This window comes from Grus americana, chromosome 1, assembly GCF_028858705.1.
Source record: "Grus americana isolate bGruAme1 chromosome 1, bGruAme1.mat, whole genome shotgun sequence".
NCBI lineage: Eukaryota > Metazoa > Chordata > Aves > Gruiformes > Gruidae > Grus > Grus americana.
This window is the reverse complement of record NC_072852.1, coordinates 2,313,468-2,328,338: the sequence shown is the minus strand read 5'-3', so window position 1 is coordinate 2,328,338 and position 14,871 is coordinate 2,313,468. Positions and strand designations below refer to the sequence as shown.

The window sequence follows — 14,871 nt, the reverse complement described above, 5'->3', positions numbered from 1 at the left end:
AGCTCATTTCAAGCCTGTACAAATGCAGTCACCAATTGTACATACCAGATGTGGTGATGAAAATCATTCCAATGACAAAGTCTGGAGATTGACTCTTTAAAAAAAAAAAATAAGAAAAAAGACCAAACCTGCTGAATTAAACTGTCTCTGGAAAACCAATGGCAGAAGCTTACAGGCAGACATGCATGATTACGATGCATTTTCCAAATCTTTACTTAGAGAAAAGTTTTTTTAAGTAGCCGATTCATTCATTTTCAATTATGTTGAAATGAGAAGAAAAATGGAAATCAGTGTTTTCTTTTGCTGGATGTTTTGGGTTTGATTCAGTGTTGTAATGCGAACTGTTCATCTGAGTCTGCCTTAGTTTGTTGCTCTTTGCTCCCTTTATTCCGCTGTACTCATTTGTTGGAAGCTGATTTTGGAGTTAAGTATCAGACTGCTTTGGCAGAGCTGTCAGGCAGGTGAGAGAAAATCCCGTCACCCCCAATCAGCATTTGCAATTACCAGCCCTCAAGGGATAGATGCGCTCAGCGGAATTGGAGGCAAGAGTAGACAACACGCCATTCCATGCAAGAGGTTAAGTCAAGAGGTGCCATAAATATGAATGTTGTAAAATGGTTGAAATTCTGAGAGATAATCTGAATCCTGGAATGTAGCAATTAGACAGCAGAGAACCAAGTAGGTCATGTAGTCCAGTCCAGCAGCAGGTGTATGGTTCTGTTGAGTGTGTTTGTTTATACAGAATTGGATCAAGTTTTAAATACTCATACGAGAGGGGCTTTGACCTTGGAAAAGCTCGCCTTGGGTTTGATGGATCTTTCTTTCAGTATGTAACTATGGACCTGGGTCATGAGTAACTTAAAAGGTTATTGCATGTCATCTTAGCTGTGATAACCGTCTTTGTGCACACTCTTAGCCTATAGGAAATATAAGGTGATGTGGTTTTCTTTAGCTTTTATCAAGGGCTAAGCAAGGAATTTGTACACAGATTGTGTGAGATGACACAAAGTAATTCAGTATGTCATTATTCGTAGTAATATTAGCAGCAGCACCCAAATAATTTTGGAGTAGTTAGACTGTTATCTTGTTTTATACCTTTCCATGGTTCTTACTTAATCTATATATATTGTAATGTCTTTTCATCTTTCTCTGTAAGTCTATGCTTCGTAAATTCAGTAGGGTTACTATAAAACCTCTCTTAAGTTGTTAATTAACTCTCAAAATTGATCAGTCCAGAGTATTTCAAGTGCCCCTACAACGAGTGCTGGCAAAGAAGACACTATAGCCTGCATCTGAGGCACGATACTTCATTGTCTCTGCATACGTTGCTCAAAAATTTCACTGATCCTTTTGTGCAGCCATTATTGCATTAAATACCCAGGTTCGACATTTCATCTCATTGTTATGTCTAGATCCATCTCGGCTTTAGTGCTTCCCAGATTTCTCTCTCCTATGGAATATCCATAGTTTAAATTATTTTCTTTCAAGCTGTATTTTATTTGGAGGTTTTTATTTCTCTTTTTACTTGACTACATAAATAGTATAGGTCATGCCCGTTTAAAATACAGTTTTAAAAAACTCTTGCTCTCTATTCTTGCTTTAATCTTATCAGCTTCATTCTGATGAATTTTTATTTAGAATATGATAAATCTTTATTTTCATTGTCAGCAGCAGTGCATAAATGTACTTCATCCACTTAATCAGTCCGCTGTTTATGCAAAAATATCATTTCTTTCACTGGTAATGCATCTAGCCTTATGGAGGGTTTTAGCTGATGAATTTTGATGTAGTAAGCTTGCTGCCATAGCACTCCTCGCTGGGGAATACTGCTCCTCTAGAGGAGATGAGAGAAAAGAATATGTGTCCTTGCTTCAGTTACTCCGATGTAAAGCCTCATTTTTACCCTGAACTACCATGGAGTTTGACTTGAGTAGACCTGTGGCTGTGAGAAGCAAGAATGCATTTTGTTCTGCCTGTTCTACCCCTGGGGAGATGACATCTTGGAGCAAAGCGGGGCAGATGGAAAGGAGGAAGTTCATTAAAGTGGATTCATTTCAAATTTCATTGGGAAATACAAAAGGGTCCATGGTTGCCATGGTGGATGGAGTTGGTATAGAATGAAACTTTGTTCCACTTACGGCATTGTAGGTAACCTGAAGCAAAATAAGACAAGTACTTTAAAAAGTAGGTGATTATAGTTTTAAAAGAACAAAATTGATTTTTAAACATGCAGGTAATCGATTATGTATTTTTTAGCCCATAAAAATACCAATATGATTAGCTCGAAGTTTCTACAATGTGTTGCTTGAAGATTTTTTTTCAGCTGTTGTACTAGATTTTAATTGTCTAAACTCCATTAAAGCAGCGTTTTATTTGATTATTTGTATCCTGATTTCTGTGCTTGAAAAGGGCTATCAGTGCAAAGTACCAGACACTTTTTGTCACGTAATGAGGAAGAATTCAGTAACTTTAGTATTTCTCCAGTGGCAATGCTGGCTCATACACACCTGCCTCTTCTTTTTCTTCTCCTGCCCACTCTGTCCTGCCACTGGCTCCAGTGTCACACAGCTTAATGATGAATTGGATAAAGGTACGGATCAGGTTTTGCCAAACAAAAAGGGTGTTTTTTCAGCCAGATCAATTTTCCCTCACTCTCTGAAGAACCACTTGTGCTGGCATCATGCTGAGAGAGGACTGGGAGCGTGAATAGGTGGCTGTGGACCAGAAATAGAGGGCAGAGGCAGCTCAGCTGGCTTTTGAGCAGCGCTGCTGCAGAGAATGAGAACCCTGCTTTGGTTAGGAGTGAATCTAAATTCTATGAAATATATGAAACCCATGCCAAAAATGATATATGCAAAAAAGTTCCTAAGGTACTAGGTGTTCTGAATTTCTTGTCTATCTGTAAATATTAAAAGATTCTTTAATGTTTAATCGCATCGTTACACATTTTAATCCAAACTGAAATATAGTGCTTAATTTTCCTGAGTATATGTTAGAAAATTTTAAAAGTGGTGTCATACAAGAATCTAACCTATTTTATTTATTGCAGTCCCGCAGGGTTATCTACATAAATTTAGATTCTTAAATCCAAATTACTGAAAACCTGGCCTCTTTATTTTCTGCCTGTGGCTGTGTGCAGGTGTAATTAAAGTCATTTTGATGTCTCATTGCCTAATATAATGTACGGGCAATGTTTGGTGGTTTACTCTGAATAATTTCACTAGTTGTCTGTGTGTCTGAGGGTAATAAATAAGGAGTTGGGTTGAAGTTTCATTCAGATCAGGCCTTTAGCTAATGATTAACTTCTTGATTTCATCTAAATGTTGCTGAAAGAACTGGAGTAAGCAAGAGCAGGCATCACTGAGAGGAGAATTTATAACATGCAATCTTTTTTTTTGAGTTGGAAGAAATTCATACACTTTACAGTTTCACTGGAGCTCCTTGCCAGAACTGGGAAGAGAGAAGGTCCATGGTCTACCTGAGGCTGAGACACTCTCTTCAGGTTGGACTTTCTTGCAGTGAGCATAAGATTTGCAAGCATGTGGTTGCATGCATGTCTTGCAGACCCTCTTGTCTAGTCAACCTTTGACTTCAATTGCTTTTCCGTTTTATTTCTATGCCCTTCTTAATGACAAAACTAGGAGATTGTTCTGAACTACATGGATATGCCTTTTCACAGGGTGCTATTTAACTTCTCCAGCCTGTTTTCTTTTTTTTTTTTTTTTGAGCTGGGGCTTTGTGGTGCAATTGGATTTACACTCTGAGCCCAAATGCCTATAATGACAGTACAAAACTTGAGAGGCAATGTGAAGAAGACATTTAGTGCAGAGATAGAAGGTGAAAAAACATCCTTATCACACCTTTAAAAATGCATGTTTTTCTTAGCCGTTGGGCGTGTTAAGTTTATTTATCAACGGAGATGTAGCTTCTGTGAGTGGGTCACGGGTTCTGAATCCAAACCTTTGCTCCAGGAAGTAGAGTTCATTTTCCTGTGGTGACCTGCTCCTTAGAGGGGTGGTCTTGAATCTTGTCTTCAGATTTCTGCTTTGACTATTCTAACCTCCATTGTGTGCTATATATTGAACACAGCTCTTTGCTGAGAGATTTCCTTTTATTCTTTCCTTTTTTTTTTTCCTTTTTTATTTCCATGATGTGGATTTACAAGAAACGATTTCTGAGAGCACTCAGCTCTGGGGGCCATTAATGGAATCAGGCCCTTTCTCATATGTAATTGGTTCAGATTTTGATCCGAGCCAATAACAAACACTATTACCAGCGGGCAGTTGCTTGACAGTGAAACAATAGCAGCTTGAGGCCTTACACTAGGGAAGCTTTATTTATAGGTATTAATAATAAGAAGAAATTAAAGAAAGGGGAATTTAAAGATGAGGAGTAGAAAAGCCTTGGTTGTGATGCAGTATATTGGGCTAGGGACTGATTTCTGAGGAGGAGTGGGGAAAGCTTCATCACTGAAGCACTGGAAGACCAACAGAGGGGAACAATCCTACTTTGGCAAGATGGGGGGGCATGAAAAGAGAGTTAGAGATTCCAGCCTCTGTGTTTCCTGTGAGGAGGTGGCAGTGGTATACTTGTTGCCTTAATGGCCTACAGGTGTGATTGAGGGTTTGATGAAGAATTCAACAAGTATGGACTTTTCTCCCAACTGTAGCAATGAGACTTTACAAAAGATTTTAACCCTCCTTAAAAACCTAGCTTCTCCCATGGAGCGAGCATTCAGCAGTTGCTACAGCAGTTTAAAAAGTTCTTCCTAGGGAAACTAGAAGATGACACATGAAAGTTACTTATACTCATTGCCCTTAAAAATAAACAGATTCCTTCAGAGTTCAGTTGAGGTGTGTCAGTGGGAACTGTGTCCAGTTCTGGGCTCCCCAGTTCAAGACAGACAGGGAACTACTGGAGAGAGTCCAGCCGAGGGCTACGAGGATGATGAGGGGACTGGAGCATCTCTCGTATGAGGAAAGGCTGAGAGAGCTGGGGCTGGTTAGTCTGGAGAAGAGAAGGCTGAGAGAGGATCTCATCAACACTTATAAAGATTTAAAGGGTAGATTTCAAGAGGATGGTGCCAGAGTCTTCTCTATGGTACCCAGTGACAGGACAAGGGGTAACGGGCACAAACTGGAACACAGGAGGTTCCATCTCAACATGAGGAAAAACTTCTTCACTTTGAGGGTGACCGAGCACTGGGACAGGCTGCCCAGAGAGGTTGTGGAGTCTCCTTCTCTGGAGAGATTCAAAACCCTCCTGGACGCGATCCTGTGCAACCTGCTCTGGGTGGTCCTGCTCTAGCGGGGGGGTCGGACTAGATGATCTCCAGCAGTGCCTTCCAACCCCTACCAGTCTGTGTTTCTGTGGGATGGCTCTGGTACAGGGGGGTAGATGTATGGAATCTTCCAAGAGTTATAATTTTAAGTTCACCATTTCATTAAGGACCTCTCATGTTTGGCACTCTTCAGTGCTGCTTCTCTTTGGTTTTAGCTCTGAAGTTCAAGACTATAAATAAAGTGGTGTCAATACCGCAGTTACCAGGAATGCTTTTTTTTTAGGTGTTATGCATGGCAGCGAAGATGAAACTTCTCACCTTGTGAGTTAGCCACAAGGAGTGGGATTAATCTCACCAGATTTTCGGTGTCTTTAATAAAACTGTCTCTATCTGAACAAGTTACCCTATGTTGCTCTGTTTCAGTGGAGAATGATTCATCCAACCTGCTCTTGGTCTCTACTTAAGCCTGAGTTTATTCATACTGTAGCTGTGACTGTTCTCTCTATTGGCTATAAACAGAGCCTGGATTACTACTCCCAACTGCTTCTTGCTGCTTCTCTCCCACTGGAGACAATGCTCTCCCCCATCTGAACAGGTCTTGTGAATTTACTAAGCACTAATTATGCTCTCACAGTATATAAATGCATGTAACAAGCACTTTATTTTCTTTTTGTATTAATTTAGGGACCTGGCAGTCACTCCTGCACCGAGCAGCTCCCGTCAACAATTACTGGAACCAACAACACATGCTTCACTGCTCTCAGATGGAAGGAATGTCACCCAAGACCAGAGCTTCCCTCTGACTAACCCAGAGAGCCGGTGAGTTCAGTTTCTGAGAAGCAGATCATTGCTGGGTGGAATGAAGGTTAATGCTGCAACGTGCGAGATCTAAAACCATTTCCCAAGCTAACACAATTGTCTCATCTGTTATATCAACAGCTTTATCAAACATGTGTCACTGCAGCATAAAACAAAGTCTTGTCATTCATGGGAATGGTTTCATTTAGACACCATAATTCACACACACGGAAAGGGAATTTCAAGAGCTTTCTATCAAGAGGATGTTTGAAGGGAAAAAGATGCTGAAAGAAACTTAGTCTAGGTATAGAAAAACAGAACTTGAGTGATAAATATTTTTTAGACAAATTTACCAGATATTGCTCTAAGAATTATTTCTCATTCTCTCTTTAGAGGATTACCATAGTTACTGTTGAATACCATTTGGGAGGCTCTGGGTGATATCATGATGTTGAGATTCATATCTCCTCCGTGATAACAGCAGACCCCATCAGGATACTGAGCTCTGTAGTACCTTTACCTTCTCTTACTACCTCGGCCGTTGCTGCTATGCTTGAGATCTTGTCCAGCATCTCTGCTCGTGAGCGATGAACATCCTCACGTATATGTACCACAGCCATACAGGCTCTGAGGTACGGGAGGGAGACAACTCCTATCTCATTTAAAGCTTGTGGAGAGGTGAGGATAGAAGATTTGAAGAGGCTACATCTTCAGTGTCTTTTAGGCCTTCAGCTATGAAGCAGACTATATTTTCCTGACTTGCGGGTCCACATTGCCTCTTACAAGATGTTTTCTCCAATGGTCCTGTCTCCTAAGTACATCTGAGCTCTGGTTGCCAGCAAGCCTGTCTGCAGTTGTGGCAAGTGACATTGTGGCCTTTCTATGCTGTATCCTGGATAAGCTTTCCCTCCCCCGCTCCTTCTTCTGGCCATCTGTTGTAATCTCATGCCCCGATGGGATACACAGAAGCAGCCAGATGCCACAAAGCATGACCTAGTGAAGCATAACATGCCAGATCCCCCATCCACACTAGGAAATAGGTGTGTGCTTATAGCCACACTCTGCTCACTCTTGGGAACCTACCATAACGTTCATCTGAAAGCTGCAACTTAGAATGAGCTGAAGTCTGTGCCGTATGGCTGTTGGTAAACCTGAATTTGATTGTGGGTTCAATCCCATGTCTGATAGCCTGTTCTCATTCCAAACAAACCTTTCCTGCTGTATTTAAGCATACCATACCATGTATTTTTCAGATCTTTTAAAAATCGCTGTTAAATAACCTCCTAAACACACGTGAGGCAGCTTTTCACATTAAGTCAGACTGATGAGAAATGCTGATCATCTTCCTAAGATTTCAACCCATTCGCTTTATTCCTCATCTGTTAAGCAGAATTCTTAGCTAAACTTGCTGTTGAAAAAAACTCAGTGTTCCTTTTATATCCTAGAGAGACTGCCAGTTCCCTCTATGTGATGTACTACCTGACACTGTAATTAAAAGGAGTTAATTAGCGTGCTGTAAAAAGGTTGAAACCGAAGGCCCTTGCAGATTCATTTGTCCTGAGTATTTGTGCCACAGCGGAGTGTGCTGAAGGGGAACAGAGTGAGCGTACGAGAGAAACTGAGTGCGTAATAGGTTGCACAGGGATTATGCATCATCTGTCCTTACCAGTAAGAGGCAAGACCTGTAACTCAAATGAGTGTGAAGCTATGATGAGTTGTAAAGGTCTTACCCTTCGCATATGGGAATAAATATGTCTTTCCACTCCACCACATTTTAGTGTTTTGACTTTAGCAGTGTTTTCATTTAGCACTGTTAATAACACAGTGGAAAAACAACTGTGAGGAGAGAACAAGCAAGCTGCTAATCTGATTCATTTTCTGTGCATGCATCACAGCCCACAGCAAAATTGTATAGAGTCATGTTGTCAAATCGTTTTGCAAGGGAAATATGGAAAGTTTGGAAGAAATTTGCTTATAGGCGTGATTGATGGAAATGCTGTTGCGTAGATGCGTTTGAAATATTGGTGAGAAAAATCCCACATTTCTGAAGTATTGTTGTAAAGCCTGTAGTGATTTTGTTTGAATATTGGGGTGGGTTAATATTTTCTTATTTCTTTCTCTCCAATTTTATGCTTTCAACATTTGGAATGGAAGAAAGAGTAAACTAAAAAAAGTCATCAAGGGGTAAGAGCATGAATGTGTTGACCACCAGGCACAGCCAATGAAGGAAATACTGTTTTCCTGCAGATTTGTCCGATATCTCACTGGGCAACACTGTGTCCAGGTCTCTTTTTTTTTGCATTATTTCTCAAATCTGGCAGGTTTTATTTTGCTTGAGCTGTGGTAGAAGCGGCATCATTATTCTTCAGGTCACTAACACTTATGGATTCAAGTCCTGTAGTCGTTTTGTTACTTCTGGTCTACAAGTAAAATAAATGATCCTGATTGCATTTACTCAAGAGTGAAAATTAAAGGGTTTGTTTGGACGTCTGCCCACTGATCTGCAGTTTTCAGCAGGGCAGTTTCTAATTAAATCCATGGCTTCCCTTCATTGCTAAGACCATAGCTATGGTCTTCTCCTCGGAAGTAAACCCTGACGACCTAGTCTTTCCTGATTTCACAAAAGAAAACACCCTGCCAGTTTCCAGGGATTTTTTTAATTCCTCTGCTGGAGGCTGGACTCTCCCACACATGAAAGCGTGGATTTTTTTTGCCTGAGGTTCCATTTGTTTTCACTCATAGGCTTAAACAATTTATCATTGCCTGTGGTGAGTAGCAGTCCTTCAGGGCAATATATCTTACAACTGTACTTTAAAGGATTGCTACTCACCACAGGCAATGATAAATTCTTTAGGTCTCATTTTGACTAGTAGAGTTGTTTGTAAGGATCTTGAAAAAATCTGGTTATAGTTTAACAAGGAGAGAAGAAGAGAGGAAGGGCAGAATATAGTCAGTTGGAGAGTAAAAACTTCTTAATATGTTACTTTACCTTCATTATTTGCAAGTTTGAGGGTGGAATCAGAACCTCACCTACCATTTACCAGTGCATTTAACAAGGAACTGTCTCAAATACTTAATTGCACATCCCCACTCCTGCCAAACACAATCAAATGAAAAATATCCATGACTTGAAATGTTATGACATCATGGGCAATGATCTATGTTAGGGTTTGGCAGTCCACTGCAACCATAATCTAAAGAGAATCTATAGCAGTCCAGTGCTTTATGCCTCAACTCATTATAATGTATTTTGTATTTAGTGCACACAAAATCCATTTATCTCATTACTCCATGGGGTAATACCAAGGGTTTTTTAAGCTTCTTATTTTTCATTTCTTTTCCATTCAGCTGACTGGGAAATTTCACTAGAGGGAAAACTTTAAAGTCAGGACACACGCCTGCTTCACCTATAATAGTTCTCTTTTCTGTGCTGAGGCCGTCAGGGGAAGGACTGACGATGGGTTATCCAAACTCATTTACAGGTCACCTGGCAAAAGCACGAAGGAGAGGTAGGTTCTCAGCTCCTCTGCCCCACCCCTCCCAAATACCTTGGACATCTAGATGGCAGAGACCTCATAAGCTCTAGTTTTCCCACTTATTTTTGGTGGTGTTCTCATTGAGTAGTTTTACAATAAACCTTAATTAAATTGTTTCCTATGACACTTGTACCTGGGTACCTACCTTCCCTTTACACCCTGCCAAGTGATATGTAAATTATTGCCCACAGTTTACCTGCACTTCTGCCCTTTAAGAAAGGGACAGCTGGGGAGAAAGGCAATGAAGATTTTTGTTGAACACCTTAGGATACTGGATTTTAACACAGTGCATTCATGTAGTTGTGGCTAGAGATCCACAGGGGGTTAATTCTAACTATATGATATCTATTTTTTGCCTTTATTTGTAGGCGACTGTGTGACTACATTCTCTGACACAAAGGCAGAAGTAGTCAGCCTTTTAGAAATTGGAATAGATGTTGTTGAAGAGTCCAAGCTGCTGTTTATACTAAGCCTGGATTTACTCCTAGTCATTTCTTATCCCTGCTGCAGTTATGTCTGATGTGTATTACAGGCAGCTAAAATGAGATTACGACTAGGGTTAAGCACTTGGCTAGAGCATTCAGTGTTTGATGAACATCCTTGGATGCAGCGGACCTCAGAGGAAGTCGCAAGCACTCAGCACATTACAGGATATAATATTCCTTTACCTTGAAGGCAATGGCAAAATTCTCACAGACTTCCACAGTACATCTAGTGAGAAGATAATTACCTGTTTCTTATGAGAGTACCACACTGTTTTATCTCATTATTCATGATCCCTTCTTCTTATTGTATGGATTTATTAAACTATCGCTGAAATACTTTCTTGCTATTCCCCAGAACACTGTAATCACAGTATTCTCACAAGCTAAAATACTCCTTGCAAGAATTACAGGATGAAATTCTTTTGGCCTGCACTATGGATAAGGTCAGGGCAGATAATCTTTGAACTTCCTCCCAGATTCATAAATCTATGAATCAGTTTCACCTAGACCAGAACAGTCTTTTCGGTATGAAGAGAAACATTATGAAATGTCTTAAGTATTACTCCAGAAATAAATTACAATTTTGCATTAAATAGTTATTCATCTCTCCATATCAAGCAAGGCCTTTTCCTTACTTTCCTCGGAGTAAATTGATAGTATGTAGAAGGAAATGGGAAGCCTTTATCGGAGCAAGCTACAATGTGGTCGTTATCATTGTCAGAGTCTCAGACCACTCAGGCTTTGGCTTTGACTAGATTTTCTGCAAGAGACGTAACAGGTCAGAGGTGCCTTGGGTACTGCTCACTAGTAAATAGCTACTCATGGTCTGTGTTGTCACTGGGGTACTACAGAAACATTTCTTTTCAAGGCAATTCCTATTTTCTTTTACTCACCAAGAGAGAACATCATCTGCAGTGCTGAACCACAGATTTGGAAACAGGGAGCTCTGAGTTCTGATCCCAGATCTGAAGCTGATTCACGGTGTGACATCAACCTCTTTATTGTACCTGTCTGTGCAATTAATTAAACCAGTAAACGAAAATCGAGAGCGGTAGTAGATGTGTTTGCTAGCGCTAGAAATTTTGAGAGAATTGTAATGTGTGAACAAGCTTTGTGTAACAGATAAGTACTGGGAGTTATTTCTGACTTTTGATTGAGTTGTGTGACTGCAACATCAGGAATACTGTCAGACCTGATGCATACACTTTTTTTTATTGCTATTTTAAAGCGTGAATCATTTCCCCCTCTCAGCTGCAGAGAGTCTGGTCCCGCTAGTGGACTACTTCTAATCTCAGCTGGTGCACCTGCTGCTGAAGCTCTGCCGGTTAGGACCCCCGTTTCCCGTGCTCGTCTCACTGAAGAAGCCAAAGCTGAGCATCAAGATCCAAGAGGAGCTGAAAATGGAGTGGACAGATTGAAAGGTTTGAATCGTATTCCAAAGTCATAGTTTTGCTCAGGCTGTGTATCTGCCTGTAATGATAGTAGCTTTATTTGGGTGACAGGGAAGCTGCTTCACCAATGTTACGATGTGGCAGAATCATCACGGTGTGAGTGCAACAGACTCAATACAGCAGCTTCCTCTCAACAAATTTTGGGGGAAATTAAAAACAGTGACTGTTTAGGTATAAAGTTACTCTTCCATATGTATGAAGTAGAGCAGTCACTAGACTACCTGAAGATATCACTCTTCCCCCACCCCTCAAAACACTGGGTTTTCAGCTGGAGATATGCTTTGTGGTAAATTTTGACTTTTCGTTGAAATAAATACCCTCTTAGTGCTTCTTCACTTATTTATAATTTCTGCAGAGACTGAATTCCCTAGTGACGATCTTCACAGAAAATACAGCAAGTCCAAGACTGGTTCTTCTCACGTGCCTCGGCTCATCAGCTGGCCAGGTTCCCACTCCAAACCTGTCCTACCTCCAATCCCCTCTGGGCGGAAGAGGACCAACCCTTGACGGCCGCTACTAGCCAAGTCTTTGTCTTGAATCTTGATTCTACACTGAATCTTTCTAACAGGAATACTGATTTTTTATATATTTCTCTTCAACAAAGCAAAGTCTGTCAAATATTATTTCTAAATCCATTTCTGATTAACTCTGCCCCAAAAAAAAAGTTGTTTATTTATACCTTTATTAAGAAGTAATTTCTGTATTTCCCAAAGCTAGAAATTATTTCCCTAGGCACTCTCAGCTGGGTAGTGGCGTAGATTTTTTCCTAATAACCACATGACCATATCTTCCATTAATTTCTCTCTTTCCTCCCCCTCCTATATTATAGATTTAATTGAGGTGTGGAAGCATCGGGACCTTTGATAATATTGTCTATATTGTAGCAGTAGTGAATTATTTTGAAGAGAGATTTTGTGAAATGTTCAGAGTTAAGTTGGGAGTGAAAACTAGTTCCAAGTCTTTTTTTTAATAAAAACGTGGTTGTTTGAAAGGATGAGACATAATTCTTTGATTTGCAAGTGTATTTAAACAACCTAGTAAGGAGTCATCAGAAAAAATTATTAGAATTATTGAGAACTAGCTGAACCTGTAAGTAGCTTGTGAAGATTTGGTTGTCTGTATGTGGACCAAAGCTCTAAGTAAATAAAACTCCTGAATTAATGTTTGTCCTGATTAATTTTCATTACCATCCACTTACAGAACAGATAGTGGGGCCCCTTTGCCCGAGCAGCTTCCCCCGAGGAGGGTCATTTGCTATTCATATTACAGCGTGGGTCCTCAGAGGTTTTTGCACGCACAGAAGATACCACTCGTTGCCACACTGTGGAGTCATGTCCGTGGAAGAGCTCTGGTTTACCTCATCATGTATGTTCAGAATGTGACCAAGGGGTTTTGGTGTTTAAATAGGATGAACTGAACGAAGCAACACAGCTCATGGTAAGTAATGGATAGATTCGCATAGCCTGACCTTAAATTCTAGTGAAGCCTGTAAAACAAATCAGCCTTTTATTAAGCAGTTTCCTTTCCATATAGCAGCTGGCTGTATCCTCAAGCTGAAGAACAGCAGTTCTTCCGAGGCACCAGTTTTTTATCATTGATTTTGGCAGAACAAAAAGCAAGGATGCTCCGGGGCCTGGGTTCAGAAGGAGTTCAGGCAGCCGAAGCTGCAGTTTCCATCTTAGTGGGTTTTTCAGCGAGGTGGGTACCTGACTGCCACCAAAACCCACCTAACCTCCACAGTTTCTTCAGCAAATCCCACAGGGCTCTTCGCAGCCGCTTTGCCTCTATAAATACCAGGCTGGCCTGGCTGTTACAGCTGGCTGCACGGTTGGTTGATGTGGACGCTGATGAGTATATCAGTTTTTGCTGGTTTACAAGTGATAGTAGTTTTGCCAGCGCTGTGGTTAATGACTACGTACCAGGTACCTTGTGGTTCAAACACAGCAGGGCCAAGGGTGATCATGCCTCAGTTAGGACGGCAGCACGGTCAGTGCAGGTAAATCGGTTTTCTCCTGGACACTAACGCAGAAACCCGTGTTGAGGGCTTTGCTGTGCATTGCAGCCCGGGTACATACATGCGTCTGGAAAATAAGGGCAGTGGGTGTTGGGTGATAACCCAGTCACATCGGTGTCTCTTTCCTTTCGCTTCCATTCCTGCCCGGTTCTCCAAGCCAAGACCACTTCCACATTCAGCTCTCCACTCTTCCCTTGGAGTGGTTACTCCCTTCGTGTAAAACAGAACAAAACATGACAAGTTATCCGTGAATTGTGCTGAATTTCCTCTGCTTGAAGTCCACAATCCTACAAAAGCCTTGTACATCTTAAGCGAGTAAGCACAGCGATTCAAACTGCTCAAATTTACAGGAAGAGTCTTAAACGTTAAGCTCTCCAGTGCAGGAATTGCATCTCTATTTTGATTATATAGAGCTGAGCATACAGGTGGAATATAAATATGTTACTCTTATTTCCCACTGGTAAAAAGAAATCATTTGTTCTTCTGTGATCAGGGTATTGGTTAGCTTACTTGCATTTGTATCGGACAAAAAAATGTTTGAAGAGGATCTCCTATTTTGCAATCAGTTCTTGGGCCCTGAGCTTTCAAATACTTCCAAATGTGGCACATTCAGTGGGGTTACACACGCGGTCCAGCGGAAAAGGACCTTGCGTGGAAGTACGACGTCAGATTTTAAAATTACTGGGAAGAAGCTGAATTTGCTGAAGTCAATTCAGCAAAATACTTGGTTTCTTGCCTTCCCTCTTCCCTAAGTTTATACTGCCACATGCTTTTGATTGCTCGTTCCCCAGCAGACCACAGATCGAATTGCTAACCCAATTTACGAGGTTCCCGAAAACAACTGCATTATGCTGACCTGCCCTTTGTCTACTGCACCCTGAAGCGCGGAACATCTGGCCGAGTTCGAAGGCAGAAGTGCCGTTGAATTGCCGCTATGTAATATTTACGTTTCATTTAGCAGATTGTGAAGCTTTGCTGTTCATCGTTTTTAGTTTAGAGCGTTTATTTTTGGCCAAAAGTACAGAACTTGTAACTTGGTGCCTATATATTTATAGACTGGCAGATAAAAGTGGGGCTGTTTCAGGGAACTCTGTTTTTATTGGCAGGGAGCGTGTTTGGATTACAGCAGAGTAACACCTTAAGTTAGTCATAGTCAAACAAGTCTCTGAGTCTTGAATTTTACAGAGGGGAGTATAACAAGCTGTTTAATTTCCCTTTTTTAAATTAAACATTCAACATTCGATAAAATCAGTAACTGTGCTTGCTGCCTTGTGAATGCAAATGGCTTTACCAGCCGGAGGATGTA

At 40.9% G+C, this 14,871-nt stretch overlaps 1 protein-coding gene across 1 annotated transcript in view; it reads left to right on the top strand.

Annotated features, from left to right (window-relative positions):
* LRGUK (leucine rich repeats and guanylate kinase domain containing) overlaps nucleotides 1-14,867 on the top strand; it is a 55,054-nt gene extending 40,187 nt beyond the window's left edge. The window contains exons 18-20 of the mRNA XM_054846989.1: nucleotides 5,966-6,100; nucleotides 11,352-11,521; nucleotides 11,907-14,867. Of these exons, the coding sequence (XP_054702964.1) occupies nucleotides 5,966-6,100; nucleotides 11,352-11,521; nucleotides 11,907-12,058 (457 nt within the window). The 3' untranslated portion in view covers nucleotides 12,059-14,867. The remainder of the gene's footprint in view (nucleotides 1-5,965; nucleotides 6,101-11,351; nucleotides 11,522-11,906) is intronic.
* Nucleotides 14,868-14,871: the final 4 nt, after the last annotated feature.